Source organism: Sebastes fasciatus, chromosome 17 (assembly GCF_043250625.1).
Source record: "Sebastes fasciatus isolate fSebFas1 chromosome 17, fSebFas1.pri, whole genome shotgun sequence".
NCBI classification, from domain to species: domain Eukaryota; kingdom Metazoa; phylum Chordata; class Actinopteri; order Perciformes; family Sebastidae; genus Sebastes; species Sebastes fasciatus.
The window spans coordinates 14,254,308-14,271,571 of NC_133811.1; the positions used below are offsets into that span (position 1 = coordinate 14,254,308).

General features: G+C 39.0%; 2 protein-coding genes across 5 annotated transcripts in view; one reads left to right on the plus strand and one right to left on the minus strand.

The window, feature by feature from the left end:
• The window catches only part of LOC141753935 (inactive phospholipase C-like protein 2), a 33,677-nt gene extending 29,362 nt beyond the window's left edge, over nucleotides 1-4,315 (plus strand). Inside the window, exons 11-12 of the mRNA XM_074612621.1 lie at nucleotides 2,749-2,858; nucleotides 3,064-4,315. Of these exons, the coding sequence (XP_074468722.1) occupies nucleotides 2,749-2,858; nucleotides 3,064-3,213 (260 nt within the window). The 3' untranslated portion in view covers nucleotides 3,214-4,315. The remainder of the gene's footprint in view (nucleotides 1-2,748; nucleotides 2,859-3,063) is intronic.
• Nucleotides 4,316-7,875: 3,560 nt separating this feature from the next.
• The window catches only part of tbc1d5 (TBC1 domain family, member 5), a 29,534-nt gene continuing 20,145 nt past the window's right edge, over nucleotides 7,876-17,264 (minus strand). Inside the window, exons 16-24 of one of the 4 annotated variants that reach the window (XM_074612733.1) lie at nucleotides 14,780-14,865; nucleotides 12,993-13,303; nucleotides 12,774-12,848; nucleotides 11,554-11,762; nucleotides 11,191-11,290; nucleotides 10,316-10,395; nucleotides 9,960-10,199; nucleotides 9,894-9,923; nucleotides 7,876-9,175 (exon numbers count right to left, since the gene is read on the minus strand). In XM_074612733.1, the coding sequence (XP_074468834.1) occupies nucleotides 8,879-9,175; nucleotides 9,894-9,923; nucleotides 9,960-10,199; nucleotides 10,316-10,395; nucleotides 11,191-11,290; nucleotides 11,554-11,762; nucleotides 12,774-12,848; nucleotides 12,993-13,303; nucleotides 14,780-14,865 (1,428 nt within the window). In that variant the 3' untranslated portion in view covers nucleotides 7,876-8,878. Of the gene's footprint in view, nucleotides 9,176-9,893; nucleotides 10,200-10,315; nucleotides 10,396-11,190; nucleotides 11,291-11,553; nucleotides 11,763-12,773; nucleotides 12,849-12,992; nucleotides 13,304-14,779; nucleotides 14,866-17,264 lie in introns of all 4 variants that reach the window. The other 3 variants (XM_074612731.1, XM_074612730.1, XM_074612734.1) reach the window with 3 other exon arrangements.

Here is a 17,264-nt window from a genome sequence, read left to right on the forward strand (position 1 = left end):
AACAGTTAATTGAGGATGGCAATGTAGAAAGACTTTGACGATAAGGCCTCATTGATGTGAAGCGTCTTCATTAAGCGCAGGCCTGTATGAAGACAAGAGATAGGAAAGGACTCCCCAGAGCCTAGACGCAGGTGTTGGTTGAGTAAACCCATAGACTGTATATAAGAAAGTAGACGTAGTCACCGTGAAGTCACCTATTGGTTTGTGGACTGCTGTTTTGAATTCTCAAGTTTGGCATTTTGGCCGTCGTCATCTTGGTATTTGGCCGTCGCCTTGTTTGTTTTGCAAACCAGAAGTGACACGAGAGGCTGGAGCTAAGTACAACCGAACGCTGAATAAGACGTTTTCAGGCGACCAAAAAGGTTATAATTAACTTTCATGAACTGAAAACACACGGTGAAAGCGTTAAGACGAAAACACTTTGGCCAAACCTTCATACAATCAGTGTGTGTCCTGTAGTGTGTGGGAGCCAGCTACTGAATCGCACATACTCCTAATAGCCAGAGAGCTAAGCCCTACCACTAAATACTAGATTAGACACACAGCATTGATGTATTTTGACATTCAGAATATTTTTCAGCGGCCATGAATATTGACTTGATTGTTTGAACAGTATTTACTGATCACACACTGCAAGAGACCGGCAAATCGCAATGTTGCTCAACTTCAGTTTGTTTGACAAAGTACACAAACCATCCTCAGCCTGTTTTCACAGCCATGGCTCAATGTAGAAACATCTTTTGGGGGATTGTTTTGTTTGCTCATTTAACTGTGTACACCAAACAAGAGGCTTATCAAAAGTCTGGTAGGAGTGCAAGTTTGAGTGACACACCTACTGAAGTCCATTAGGACTGTTGTGTAATGTGTGGTGGTGGTAACGGTTTGTCAAATTGTGTGGTGTGTGGGCTTCAATACCTGAGAAACACAAGACTAGTGTGCTCTAAGCTCTGATGAGTACACAGGAATCATCCCTGTGTCCTGGTTAATTACAGCTACAGTTGTGTAACATACACTGTTATTAAGGGACATCAGTGGTTTTATTTTAATTGAGAACCCGTCACACCTTTTAAAGCTAAACTATTTCAGTCAGGACCACTTTTAGTCAAAGAAACTTTATTTCCATTTGCAGTAATATATACAGTATATTTGGCGGTATGCTCTGCTCTGGGACCTCCCTACCCATCCACGCGCATACGTGGATCCACGCGCCTACGCGGTAGCATAAGGCAAGGAGAGCACACCTCCTTGCCCTTCCATGTGCATACATGGAAAGCCAAAGGCAGGGAGAGCAGCAGCAAAGACCCCCCTGGGAGCAGAACAGAGCCAGCATCAATAACAACAGAATGATATTGATTAGTCACACACAGTATTGAAAGGAGGTGGTGGGGTGGAGGTGGGTTGCGAGCGGCTTTGTAGAAGAAGCAGCACAGGTAGCCAGGTTGAAGCAGCTTAAATAAGGCGCCCTGTATGAAATTTGCCAATGAATGCATAGAGGGGAATCAGCTGATCTGTCAGATGATGCATCAGCTGATTGGGCCGGCCTAAGATCGGCTGTCATCAGCTGACAGCTGTCATATGAGCAGCGTTTGACTTCATGGCCTGCCTGAACTAACGCTACGCTCGATATGTGGTCAAATGAACACGAGATCATATAAAAGTTGTACTAGTCAATTTTCATTGTTGATTAATCTGTTGACTTTTGTCTTGATGAATCGATTAGTTGTTTGGTCTATAAAATGAAAGGAAATGGTGAAAAATGTTGAATCAGTGTTTCCCAAAGCCCAAGATGACGTCCTCAAATGTCTTGTTTTGTCCACAACTCAAAGATATTCAGTTTACTGTCATAGAGGAGTAAAGAAACCAGAAAATATTCACATTTAAGAAGCTGGAATCAGAGAATTTAGACTTTTTTTCTTTAAAAAAAATACTCAAACCAATTAATCGATTATCAAAATATGTTGCTGATTAATTTAATAGTTGACAAGTTATCAATTAATCAATTAATCATTGCAGCTCTACCTGAAACATTATCAAAATTGGCTATGACAACTATATTGTAAGGACATTTCATTGTTATAACTTGTGAATTTACATAATACATAAGCCAAATAATAAGAACGCAAGAACCTTTTTAAGAAATATACAGTTGGCCTATATCTCAGCATTTCATTCATTTCTGTGAAGAAAACTAAATTAAATTGTTACTTTTAAAGTATGGATTATTATTTAAGATATAAACAGGATAAGGTCACAGTGAAGAAGCTATATCCACAGAGCCTTCCCTCTCTGCTAAACAGCCTTGTTCTGGATTAGAAAAGTATGCAGTTAAAACAAACATACAGAGCTAATAGAGGAAGAAAACACTGAATTTGTCAAAAAAAGATAATACATTTAATAAGAATGATTGTTAACAATAAAAAAAAAACATAATACAGACAAAGAATTGTGTTAAAAGTTCCAAAAAATAACAGGAAAACTCATCTCTGATGCAAATATTCTGCTCAAAATGCATCCACATTGCTTATTTTACACAAACTTCCTTCAGTTATTGCGTTTTCTATTTGGGTTATTTGGACAGTTTATCGGTTGTTCTGTACTGTTATTGTTATGCATTGAATTTAATATGATATATCCATAAAACGTGTCACTGAGTCAGGGGGTCGTCAGTTCACTCAATGATAGAAAAGGGGAAAAAGGTTGGGATCGACTTCTCTAACCTGCTGTGGTTGTGTGTATTTTCGGCTCTAGCCATGGAGTTTCATGAGAAGCTGCAGAGTCTGGCGGAGAGGGAGGGGCTCAGAGGTCGCAAGGTCAGTCGGGCGCTGGAGAGTTTCAGCTGGAACATCACCATCCTTAAGGTCAGCAACACACACTCATACACTCACAAAAACCCAAACAGCCTTAGGGGTAGACCATTAGGACATGTTTTTGGCCTCTAGCTAGTTGCTCATCTTTTTGCTCTCTTTCGACCTCCCTCCCTCCACTTCCACCCTCCATCCCCATCTCTCCTTGCTGCCCTATACTCCCTCACTTCTCTCCTGATTTCCTGTTTTATTATCTCAGGGTCAGGCTGACCTGCTGCAGCACGCCAAGGCTGAAGTCCAGGAGAACATGAAGCAGGTCCACGATGCCGCTTTGACTGGAAACCTCACCAAGGAGAGTCAAGGAGTGAGGAGAGTCCGCTCCCAAACACGACGAGGCCAGGATGACTAACCCACCGCGAGTCCTAGAGGACCCTCGGCATAGCAAGCAAATGAGAGAGGACATGACCAAATTGCCATCGTAGCTGCTGTGACAAACCCTTTTCATGTTATTAAAATCGTTCCAAGGTCTTACTGCGCCTTAGTGTCAGACTTTCACAATGCTATGGGAGAGCTGCGTTTTAAAAGAGAAGAACAGAAGAGTTGTTGAATGTAAAAGTCAAAATGCCGTCCACCCACCTGTCGCAGATAACAATCGAGAGCCGCAGAAGTTAGAGTACTTTTGAGAGGACAAATTGACACTGGGGAGACGATTGTTGTTAGATTTGAAGCCACGGTTGAGTTGTTTGTGCTGCATTATTGTAAATACAATAAATGTCTATCAACCTCTTCTTACGTGTGTTGAAGAGGGAGGAAAATTAGTCATTTTTCTAGTTCAGTGTGAGATGACAGGTGTTCAAAATCTTTTGAAAACTTTTTGAAAAACTGCCACCTCCACACGTTACCATCTAGCCATATTAAGCAAAAGAAAATTGGGTGTGGGTATGTTTAAATGGAACACACTTTATTGATTATATAAATTGGAGATAAGTGGATGTTTTTAGGTATTTTGAAATGATATCTCTTGGACCAGTGCAGCCCCTTTATCTCATTCTCCAACGTATTTCCATTAAGCACTTGTAGGTCCTGGATTGCTGCTCTTCATCCAATCACCTTGAGGTCCTTTGTCTTGCCACGAAATCCTACACTTCACCCTCTAAATATTGTTGTCTCACATACAGTATTCTATATTTTTGTATTTTCCTGAAGCTCTTGTGCTAATTAAACCACCCACCATCACGATCAACTCCAGACCTGTACATGCCTCTAGGGAACAAATACTGTTATGTTGAAAGTGCTTACTTTGTGTGCAAAACACTGTACAGTATTTTACTATGTAATTTCAATCCTTTTGCTGTAAAGAATATTTTACATAAGTTATTGATCCTGAATGAAAACATTCCAGTTATCGATGCAGTATAGATGAGGCTCGACCTGTTCAGCTCCGTAAAAGGTTGCAGTTCACGATTACCTTCCTTCACAGTCGGGATGGAAATAAACTAGTTTTTAAATGACTGATGCCCGTGTGTCTCTTACTGTTTTTGCAGAGATGACTGCTGGGAACTGGGAACTATGGTGCTTTTAGTGTGATACATTAATGTGTGATTTTTCCTTTGTTTTTCTTACTGTTGGGGGTGGGAGGGGAAAAATGGATGAAAAAGGTAGAAGACTACTCATTTGCTCTGTGATTTATATTCCTTGCAATGTTTGAATGGCCTACTACCTCTAACCATGACCTCTACATGTAGGTGAAATGATGGGTGTATCCTCTGGGATATTTCTTTTCGTCTCTGAAACGAAAAGCACATGCACACATTGTGTTGGTAGGTCATTCTGAGCGGTAGCTCTATTTGTCATAACACCGGCTGTATTCAGAAGTAAGGGAGATTTTGTTTGTTTTTACATACTATAGTATAGTATGTCGAATAAAAGTTAAAAAAAAAGTCATAGTATAGAATGTCTAAAAAAGTCATTGTATATTAAGTCGAAAAAAATGACAAAAAACTCATTGTATAGTATGCTTTAGTATACTATATCAAAAAAGTCATAAAAAAGTTATAGTATAGCATATCAAAAACAATGATTTAAAAAAAGTCAAAGTAGTAGTATGTAGTATGTCGAAAAAAGTGATAAAAGATTCATATTATAGGATGTCGAAAACAATGATTTAAAAAATTCATAGTATAGTATGTGGAAAAAAGTTAAAAAAAAGTCATATAGTATGTAGTATCTATTTTGTTTTGTGTTTATTCATCTTTTTCTTTCCTTACAGTTTATTTGTTTTATAATTTATAATTTATTTTTATACTACTTTTATACTGTAAAATATTTTTTGCAGAATTGAAATGAAAAATCTGAACATGCGATTATATTGTATTGAACTTTTGAAATAAAGTAATATTATGAAAAACAAAATTATTAAGAGACCAACCAGCAAGGAGGCCCTCAGGAAGTGACGAAGTAAATTACAGTTCAGTGCGTCCTAAAAGATACATACTGCTGTTTATTCACACACTAAGTATGTTGAACGATAGTACACTTATTGAGTATGTAGTGCATAGTATGATATATCATCAGAAGCCGACTAAGATGTAAATGGTAGTGACTGATCCAACCGGGAGGAGGCGTTGGGTGCGTCTTGTCTGCCATAAAATACACATGCTCTCCATGCTTTCGTGCTGTCAAACACTTGTGGATCAGGCGGTGTGTAACAGGAGAGAGTCTGGAGGAAAACAACAGGAAGAACACGAGTTTCTTGTGAATTATGAGATCAGTCAGAGGCTGAATGATCCACACTAACCAAACACATTGCTGCGTCCTGTTGCTAGCTATCTTACAGCTGTACTTTTCCTACTGTTATTGTCAGGGGGAAATCAAAGCCACCTGTGGATGAGCAATCAGCAAACCCAACAAGCCTACACACACCATGGATGTATTAAAAGAACATCTTACAAAAAGTAGAAGATGAATACATGATGTTTTCATCATTTATGTAGCTTTATTTTAATATAAAAAATATACTTGATTGGATGGAAAGCACTTCTGTTCTGGAAACTGCTCAGAAACTTGCCTTATTGTCAATGTACCTAAGAATGCCATACATCCTCTATATTATAGGAAGTCAAAAAAAGTCAAAAAATAGTATGTCAAAAAAAGAGTCATAAAGTCATAGTATAGTATGTTAAGAAAAGTCTTACAAATGTCATAGAATAGTATATTGAAAAGTCATAGTATAGTGTGTTGAAAAAAAGAGTAATAAAGTCCTAGTATAATATGTTGAAAAAAGTCATAGTACACAATGAAAAAAAAGTTATAGTACTGTATAATATGTCAAAAAAAGTTAAAGTATAGTATGTGGAAGAAAATGTCTTACAAATGTCATAGTATAGAAGCCCATGCCATAAGAAAGTCATTGTATAGTATGTCATAAAAAGTCATAGAAAAGTCAGTATAGCATGCCATAAAAATGTCATAGTAAAGTAGATAATAAAAAGGCATATTATAGTATGTCGAAAAAAGTCCTAAAAAAAGTCATAGTATAATGTGTTGAAAAAAAGTCCTAAAAAAGTATGTTGAAAAAAGAATAATAAAATCATAGTATATGTTGAAAAAGGTCATAGTATACAAAGAAAAAAAAGTCAAAACAATTATAGTACTGTATAGTATGTCGAAGAAAGTGTCTTACAATTGCCATAGTATAGTAGCCCTGCCATAAATAAGTCATAGTATAGCTGGTCATAAAAAGTCATAGAAAAGTGGATTAGATAGTGTATAGGATTTCGAAAAAAAGTCATAGTATAGTATGTCGATAAATTCAATGGAAAAAAGTCAGTGTATGTCGAAAAATTTAATGAGAAAAAGTCGTAGTATAGTACAGTATGTCGAAAAAGTCATAGTATAGTAAGTCAAAAAAGTTAATGGAAAAAAAGTCATAGTATAGTATGTTGAAAGATTTTATATAAAAAGGCATAGAATAGTATGTCCAAAAATGTCATCAAAAAAAGTCATAGTATAGTATGTCAAAAGATTTTATGAAAAAATGTCATAGTATAGTATGTCGAAAAATTTCATGAAAAACAGTCATTGTATCGTATGTAGAAAATATTCTTGAAAGAAACTCATTGTATAGTAAGGCGAAAAATTGTATAAAAAAAGTCATAGTATAGTAAGTCGAAAAATTCACTGGAAAAAGGTCATAGTATAGTACAGTATGTCGAAAAAGTCATAGTATAGTAAGTCAAAACATTTTATGAAAAAAAGTCATAGTAGTTAGTTGAAAAACTTTATGAAAAAAGTGATAATATAGTATGTCGAAAAATTTAAGGAAAAAATGCATAGTATGTTGAAAAAAGACATAGTATATGTCGAAAGACGTGATAAAAAAGTCAGTACAGTATGTCAAAAGCGATAAAACAGTCTTAGTATAGTTTGTCAAAAAGACAGTACAGTATGTCGAAACAAGTTATAAAAATGTCAAAAAATGTCGAAAGACAAAAAAATCCTAGTATAGTATGTCAAAAAAAGTCATTGTAACATGTCGAAAAACATCTTACAAAAGTCATCATACAGTATGCCATAAGTCATATTATAGTATGTTGAAAAAAAAATGATAGCAGTCTTAAGCCTTCTGATTTACTGCTAGTTAGCAAATACTAACACTAATCCAAAATGGTGAATATAGTAAACATTATATCAGCGTTGTCGTTGTTGTTGTTGTTGTGAGCATGCAAACCTTAGCATTAAGCTCAAAGCACCACTGTGCCCAATTACAGAAGAGTTGTTAGCATGACTGTAGACTCTTCTTTCTGAGCATTTTAAGGACCTATTATCCATGTTGGCCTAAAAAAAAGAAAATCTATAATTCCATGACAAACTGGCACACAGCAAGGGAATAGACTTTGTTGAGGAAATGTTTTCTCAAATGCTGTTTGTCCAAGGTCAAGAGTGAAATCTGAACGTCAACACCTTCCACATTTTCTTTGACAGTAGTACTGAAATATAGTACCAACTGCGTAGCCCTGATACTCCGATCGTCTTAAAAGCAAGAACAGCATTCCCAAAGAAGTACAATAACTTCAATGTGTAGCAAGAGCAATGCCATTTTATTGGTCTTGAGTTAATTATGCTGAATGGGCAGCTAGAGGGACATTCTTTGTGTGTGCTGCTTTACATGGTTTCCACAGGACATGAGAAAAACTCAGATATAATGTGAGAAATGAAAACTGTAAATTACCACATTAAAATGTCCACATTGGAATCAATTAAAAAAAACAAGAAGGGGGGGAAAAAAGACTTATTCCATAATTTAATAATTTTTCATCCAGGAAACTAAACTAAGGGTTAAAAATATTTTCTTAAAAAAAAAAAAAAAAAAAATCTAACAAAAAGAATAAGATCACAGAGTCAGGTTTTGTTTGGTTGAGTGAATAATAATGGTCAGAGGCACTGGTTTAGGAGGGGGAGAAAGCTGCCCTCGATAACTGGCAAGAGGACATCATCCTTCTTTCCTTTGCGTATCAGAGAAGAGAGCTTCCTCGTTAAGGACATAGACATATACAGACATAACACAGGCAGAAGTATGGCCAGATCTCCACATTCAGACGAATCAGAGTAGCACGCTCCCAATCATTACAGTAAGCTTGAGAGGAGAGAGTCCTCCCCCATATAGAAATTGCAGTTTGAGGTCCAACTCTTCAGAGTAATCATGTAGTGACAGGGTAAGCAGTTCAATGGCGCCCTCTCTGTGTAGAGCTGGGTGCTACAATTAAATATCATGAGTGACGGGACCTAACATGATGAGGAGACAGGCATTAGGTAAATGAGATAGCATACAGCATCAGCTTAGACAGGACTGAAGTGGCACAGATGACAGGTAAAGAGACAGAGTATAGGGTATTTGTGACTGGAAGTGTCACAGTCCACATGTGCAATTTTTTAGCCAACAGCAGCTCTGGCGGCGCTCCACCAAAAACTGAAGATTCCACCCTCTGATCCCAAGTCAGTTTTTTTTTTTTTCTTTAATCACATCCTCTGAATGGGATATGATACAAGTATAAGAGGAAGGGTGATTGGCTTGTTCACAGGTCGTTTGGGTTGACGATGGTGAAGTCAGAGTCCTTGCTATGGGTGGAGCCCTCGTCTGGGCTGGAAGAGCCCGAGGTGATGGCGGCCATCAGGGGGTCATGGAAGGTCCCGGCTGCACCCTCAGGCTCCATTCGCACCAAGCCTCGCCCTCGCCTGATCGGAGGGGTACGCTCGGCTGCAGGCTTTCCTCCTCCTCCTCCTCCTCCATCAGCGGCCGTCAGGTCTACGTCCTGGCACACGAGGATGTAGTCGTCCCAGTTCTTACCCTCCGAGCCGAGGGATGACGCCACCTACACACAAAAGATGGGACGGGTTGTCTTTTTCTTGTGTTAGCAAATGTTCTGCCCTCTCACTTTAAATTATGGCTGATTTAATTAGTACCCAGGTGTCAGCAGCCAACAAAGCTATTGAACCCAGTTTTGTTGCCTAAACCTAACCACAAAGTCTATACTATGACTTATTTTTCGACGTACTATACTATGTTTTTCTTACTCTTTTTTTTCTATATACTATGATTTTTTTTTACTCTTTTTTCAACATACTTTACTATGACTTTCATGGCTTTTTTGGACATACTATGATTTTTTTTTACCCTTTTTTGACATACTATACTATGACTTTTTTTCATGTGTACATAAATCAAGGCTGTGTAACCACCGTCTGCTGTTTGTTTGACCCTACATCTCCATCTATTCAATTGCATGTGACTAAGTATTTAACAGTTGCTGTATAATGCAGCATAATTCTGGGTTTGATTCATTCCTAATGTACAGCTTTAGCAGCCTAATCCTGCAAAGAATATAATTTTGGTATAAACAGTGGAACATTTTTGCACACGGTACAATTTGTTAAAGATACTGAACACTGGATCAAAAGGTCAAACAATTAGACCAAACAGCTGAAAACTGATCCTCTTTGAACGGAGAGTTGTAATCAATACCGATACAGGTGCTGACAGTGCAGGGCTCTAATTCCAGCAGCCTAAAAGAGGAATGATCGACAACTAACCTGTTCTTCAGGTGGGGTAATCGCCTGCTCCTCCTCTTCCTTCTCCTCTTCCTTCTCCTCTTCCTTCTCCTCTTCCTTCTCCTCTTCCTTCTCATTCGTGCTCACGCTCCCCTCTAGATCAGAGTCCCGGCTCCGCCTGATGTCTCCTAGTTGCTGGTGGTCACTGTGGTGATTGTTGGCTCTCAGAGCAGTTTCAGCGGCTGCTGTGATGGTATAGTGATCGTCAGCGATGGCGATCTCCTCGTTCTCCTCGGCCTCCAGCTGGCTTTGGTTGAAGCGCAGCGCCCCCTTAAGGATGTCTTTGATCTGACAGGATACGGGGAAACACGTCAATGATACAGACAAACAGAGAAGATGCACCTGTAAAGAGTATAATTACAAAAGCATGTCACAAACATTAATGCACACACGCTCAGACTCACCTGTTTGAGTCCAGCCAGTGACACCAGGACCTCATCCTCTTTCTCCAGGTGTTCTTGGAGAATCACTTCCTGGATTTTACCTGTGGAGACACAGTAAGCAGTCACCCTCTAAGCTATACAACCATCGACAAAATTCCCTTATCAGTTGAATGAATTATTGTAACAAATTGAAAACGTGTTTTGAAACCTTGAGCTGCATCCCATAAACTTCCTATTTTCTCCCTAGTGCACACAGTAAGCACAGTATTCGGTCAAAAATGTAATGCATTTTGTAGTCCAACAATCGAGCAAAAAATGTAGTGTCTAAAGCATGTGCACTAATTTCTTGCTTAAAATACAATGCGCTATACCAACATGGATAAAAACACCTAAATAAACAAATACACAGCAAAAACTTATATAAAGACCAAAGAAAATAAGAATTAAGTGAAATTAACATATATAAAATTAAATAATACATTTATATTTACAATAATAGCTAATTTACTGCTACCTGCCCGTTTGCACTATTGTATATTGTATACTGTATATTTGTATGCTTTTAACGGTGTGTTGTGTTATGTGTATTGGATGTACTTTTGCTGTATCTGGGAGAAGCCAAAGACAAATGTCCACTGATGTGGACAATAAAGTCAATCTTATATAAATTAAAGAATACATTTAAGCATAAAATACAGGCATTTGTCTCCATTCAGTCAAATTCATATGTAAATATGTTTATTTAAATAAAATGCTGGATTAAAGTATTTCAGACACACAAAGTCTCATTTTCTTTTTAAAAAACAAGGAAAATTGTTCAACATCTTTAGAATTTTAACTAATGTTTTAGATGAAAATGAACATGTTGCTGGTGTATGTTTCTAGGGGGAACTCACAGATGTGATTGTTCATCATCTTGGCACAGTATTTGCTCATGGCCTCCAGGTCGTTGATCTGGCCTTGCAGGAATGATACCTGGGCTTCCAGGTCCTCCTCCTGTTGATAACACACACACACACACACACACACACACACACACACACACACATAGAAAGGCACGTCAGAAAGAGACAATAAAAGAGGAGAAGAGTAAATCTGAACTTGGTAACAGAGGGCAAAGAGAGGGACAAGAAACCCACAGATGAGGGTTGTAAGCGTGAGAGAAGATGAAGAAGTGAGACAAACACAAAGACATGTAGAAAGTCTCTGCGAAATAAAACGTAAGTTTATGAGAGCAGACAGCAGGTCGAACAGCTCACCGACTCCTTCTTGCCCATGGTCTTGCTGTGGGAGCGAGAACGAGTGATGTTGAAGAAGGACTCTTTCTTGGTGGCGGAGAGGGGCGGAGAGGAAGTGCTCACATCACTCCCTCTGGATGGGGGAAGAGGCGGGGAGGCGGTGGAGTGAGGCCGTCCACCAGTGAGGCTTTCTATGCTGGGAGAGGAGCTGACTGTCCTGGAGCTTTGGCCTGAGAAAGGGACAGAAAGAGAGAGGACAGAAGACTAAATATTAATACAATAGAGTGCTAATAATTTCATTTTAAATGAAGAAGTAGAAGGGTACGAGAATAATATAAAGCTTCGATCGTGCAGTAATTGGTATAATTATAGACTTAAATTATTAAAGAAATTGTTAAATACAAAAAAGCAAGAGTAAATGGATTAATTACATTTGCATTTAAATGATGCATTAATAACTGCATTTTAAAATGGAATAATTAAATTAATTGAACTTTTTAGACTTACTTTTTAAATTTTTTTGTCTCCTGCTGTTTAGAAATAATTAAATTTAAAGATGTGTAAGGAGTGTGCCACCTAAAAAACGAGGTCCAACCCACAGAGCGGCAGCAGGAGCTCCGATTGGCCAGCTGTTTTATGTTAGCGGGAGTCATGTGTAGAGACAGACCAATCAGAGCTCCTGCTGCTGGTCTGTGAATGATGTTCCTTAATGAATCATTTAAATGCAAATTTATTTAATCAATTTAAAAAAAAATTTTTTTTAACATTTATGAATTGATTATAACTAAAAAATATTCAAAGCTTCCATAGAAGGACAAGAGGAAAACCATGTTCCTCTCTTGCACTTTTTTTTTGTAAAGAAAGCAAGCAAACTTGCAAACACATGACAACAAATATAACAACAGCATTTACAGCCAAGGTGACTTATAAACGAAGCACACACACACATGACAAGCTTGAAATGCTGACAGCAGATGCCACAACACATCCATAATGTTTATGCTATCAGTTTAATTTCCAGTGATGTGGCAAGCTGTGATCTCCCTCTGCTGGTCAAAGTTTACCATTACATGCTCTGGACACTGATGCCCATATACTGTAACATGTACCTGACTAGCTGCTGATTAAGCAGCAGGAACAGTGAATGACAAACTTTGTGTGCAGACATGCAACGGCAGCAACACAAAGCATGGACAAACAGCAGGGCGTCTCACACAAGCGGTTGCCATGGTAGCAGTTACCTTGTGTGTCAGTGTGAGTCTGGGCTGGGAGAGAGACCTGAGAGACTCCACCTGAGACTCCACCTGAAACTACATCTAACAGACAGGAGAGTCAAAGCTGATGCTGCCACACCCACACAAACCAACGTCTGCAGATATTCAGATAATCTGCACATGCAAATAATCCACAAATTACACAACAGCCAAGAAAAATGCAAATGTGTGTGTCTTACTGCTCACCTTTGCTGAGGTGGACAGGCATGCTCTCGGACTTGAGCAGGCGGTAGTGCTGACTCTGGGCATGGGTCTGGGTCTGCGGCGGGGCGGGGCCTGACGGGGGCTCAGCCAATGGGTGAGGTATGGTGGGCACGGGCGCCGATGCGGGGGAAGTTGACGAGGAGGAAGAGGAGGAGTGTACCTCGCAGTTGATTGGCGAGACGCCACCAGACCCGGTAGATATTGCCGGAGCGATGAGCTTTCTGCCGAAGCTCAGCAGGCTGCTGGAGACCTTGTTGATGTTAAGGGGAGCAGCTTTTGTACTGGAACCCGAGCTGGAAAGAAAAAAGTACGTTGAAGTGAATAAGGAAAAACAAAAGCTTACAGACAGAACAATACCTGTGGTTTTGAATGCTTTAGACCTTTAAGTGGTGGATACTTATTATTATTCTCAACAAAGAAAACGCAAACAGCAAAAAAGTCATGTGAAACTGATCCCTCTATTATTGTATCTGCTAACAAGACCAGTTTTCAAAGCAGCTCCTACTTGCAACTAGATTCTTATGCACGATAACTTTGACATAAAAAATAAAGTGTCCACTGTGATAGACGGCCAATCTCATGCAAATTTCAAGCCTCTGGAAAATGATTTTCATACTGAAATGAAATGAAATGAAAGCGAGTTTAAGATTGGGTGTTAAGACCAGAGTACCTTGAGAATGGTGTTCCCTTTATTGACAAAGAAACTGAGCGACATGCCTGAGAAACATTCAGGAATTCAGGCTAACAAATAAGCTCAAGGCGGATTCATCAGGCTAGTCAATGCACGCAAACCGACGCTGCAAGAGAACCGTTATAGAAGCAGTTTGAGCAGTGTATTAAGCCACAATTTGGTACTGTTTTGATGTGAAAAGTGATGAATATTGAAATCTGTTGTGAATTCAAGAAAAAAAGACACCTCTGTTCTCTGTGAAGGATGAAACTGTCAAAGTTAACGCAATAATAATGCGTTAAGGCAAATTTGTTTTAATGCCACTAAGGTCTTTAACGCAACTTGTGATTTTTAGGTTGTAGCGGGCTCAGTTTTAAAGCTAGAGTGAAAAAACTGGCATCATATGAAACTAGAAAACCTAAGGAAGCTAGCTTGTTGCAAAGGAGGCTAAATAACGCTCCAGACTGTCATGGCCTTTTTCAAAGGGGTCCCTTGACCTCTGACCTCAAGGTATGTGAATGAAAATGGGTTCTATGGGTACCCACGAGTCTCCCCTTTACAGACATGCCCACTTTATGATAATCACATGCAGTTTGGGGCAAGTCATAATCAAGTCAGCACACTGACACACTGACAGCTGTTGTTGCCTGTTGGGCTGCAGTTTGTCATGTTATGATTTGAGCATATTTTTTATGCTAAATGCAGTACCTGTGAGGGTTTCTGGACAATATGTATCATTGTTTTGTATAATAGATGTATACAGACATTTGCATAAAGCAAGCATATTTACCCACTCCCATGTTGATAAGAGTATTAAATACTTGACAAATCTCCCTTTAAGGTACATTTTGAACAGATAAATTTGATTAATTTGCGATTAAACGTGATGGACAATCATACTATTAATCGTGATTAAATATTTTCATCGATTGACAGCCCTAATGAAACTACAAACTTTTTAACAGCCAATTTCATGGTCTACAGCGGGATGAGTGTGTCATACCCAAAGTGAAATCCAACCATAGTGATTTCAGATACATTTAAAAGGACACCACAAGTTTTGATCTTAGAGAGAAGAACAGTTGTGTGCGTGTTTTACCGTGTCTTGTTCATCAGGTCAGCTCCCCTTGTTTTGTAGTAATCCAGGTTCTGCTGAAACTGGTAGTTGACAGGTCGTGGATAGTTCTATAAAAAGAAGGGACAGAATAAATATGTTTTTGTTAGCAAATTTAAAAAAAGATGTCTCTGGTGTGCGTGATAAACAGAGTAAACATGGTTACCTAAAATCTGTGCAGATCTGCCACTGTGTGAGCACGCATGACTACGTAAACAAGCAAATACTAGTGCCTTGATGTTTCTGAGTCAGTAAAGATGCGCAACGAGCATCTTTCCTGCTCCCCGCTTGCCCCCCTGACATTAGGGATGATGCCCCCCCACCCTCAGGTGTTACTGTGATGTGATGCGCACTGTCACCTGGGGACACACTGTCACGTTGGATCAGCACCTTCTTGGATTTTTAATCCCAGGAGAGAGGTGGACGGGAGTGAGATGAGTTGTTGTGTTTAAGTGTACGGGTCAGTGAATTCAGAGGAGGAACGAGACCGTGAAGTGTTAGCTAAGGTCTAAGTAGCAGTAATGTCAGAGTTAAAGGAATAGTTTGGATTATGTATTATTTATATACTTATTCAGTTAGTGTAATGCCTACCGTAGATGGCAGTCGGCACGCCCCCAGCTTGGAGAAGAAAAAATGAATCAATATCAGTTCAAGTTTACGCTATCTATAGAATATTTACACCAGTTTATCTTGCCGTGAGACAGACGTTTGAGTCGGGAAACTAAAGCCGTTGTATCCATCTATGCTCTCGTCAAAGCCACCAGACTCCATTGAAAAAAACTGTAATTTTACCTTGCAGAACACAGGGGTTGCTGCTCTACCGCTGTCTTGGTTAGTTGGTTTGTCTTATTGTGTCAATTTGGTTTATTCAAATTCTTCGAAGTCACACAATAACACAAACAAACTAATCGATGGATTGTTTGATCGAGGCAGCGGAAGACCAGCGACTCCCGTGTTCTGAGAAGTAAAATGACTGTTTATTTGAATGGAGTCTGGTTGCTTTGGCGAGAGAGAACAGCTTCAGATCCATGTTGGAAACATAGACTGTATACCTGTCTCATGGCAAGGTAAACCAGTGAAAATATTCTTAAAATACAGCGTACGTTTAAACTGATATTGATTATTTTAGGTGAGCCTTTCTTTTAGGTGGCTAAAATCCGTTTTGCTGCCGGCCCCGTCCACAGCAGTACATTGCTTTGCTTCTGTGCGGTAACTCCTGTCTGCTTCTCCAAGCTGGGGCGTGCCGACCGTCATCTACTGTAGGTAATACACTGACTATGAATAAGTACCTCACAACCCCACTTCATAACACCTGAACTATCCCTTTAACATACACACACAACAACAGCTGGTTTTCATACAAAGGTAAAGGGAAGAATGGGATCCTTCTGTGTGTGAGGAGTAAGACAGAGTGACAGAAAACAAGGCCTCTGATTTAGTGTGTGTGTGACTGGGAGAGAGAGCAACAAAGTGCGTATGTGACAGGAAAAATATGCTGACAGCTGCAAGATATGGCAAAAAAAAAGACAATCATCTACGCTGCGACCTACTGAATACATATTTTTGCACTTTAGCATATTTTCACATTAACCAAGGTAGTTTTCAAGGTGCCAACACAGAGTCTTGTTTTCACTCTCACCGTCTTTCAGTCACAACTGTCTAAGATTACAACATAATAATTACACCAGTGTAATAGGAAGCAGCGACTATAATTAGGCAATAACATTTCTTCATGTTCAGACTCGCCATTTGTACCGCCTTTAGTCTGTTTTTGTGTCAATTTCATGGTCGGTATTGAATAAACTCCAACCTGTGAAACACTCTACAAGACAGTGCAGCAGAACAGACCTTCTGTAGCGCTGAGAGTGACACATATCAGTGTTGATAGACGATTTCTTCACCAAGAGTGTAAATTGATTTATATTTACACTCAGATATATACCACTGTAATTGGGGAGAACATTTTTTTTAAGGTAGCTGTGTTTTCCTACTGTAGTGAGCAGTGAGTCCTGCATAATTTGCTACTTCTCATTTTCAGGTCACTGTCTGCTTCCTATTTGTAAGGCATTATGGGTAAAATAGTAAAAATAGAGATGCACCGATTGCAATTTTCTTGGCCAATTTTTTAAAAATCTGATCTGCCAATTCTGATTTTCTTTCTAAGAACTTTAATTGACTACGTACACAAACATTTTTGTAACTTTTCTTTCATGTAAAATTGAAATCCAATTGCATGTTCATAATAAAACATTGACTATTAATCACTCTCACTCAAACAATCTGAAAGTCGTCCCAAATGTTTTTACGTTTTTATCTCCATGGCTTATTTTGTTCTTCATTCACGCTGAAGAACTTCCACACCAACGACATGTGTGTGTGTGACTGTTCTGTGTGCTGCAGCTACCACAATTGTGTGTATATGGCTGTGACCTTACTGTCTGTGCCGCTGTGTGCGCGGCGTAAAACCATC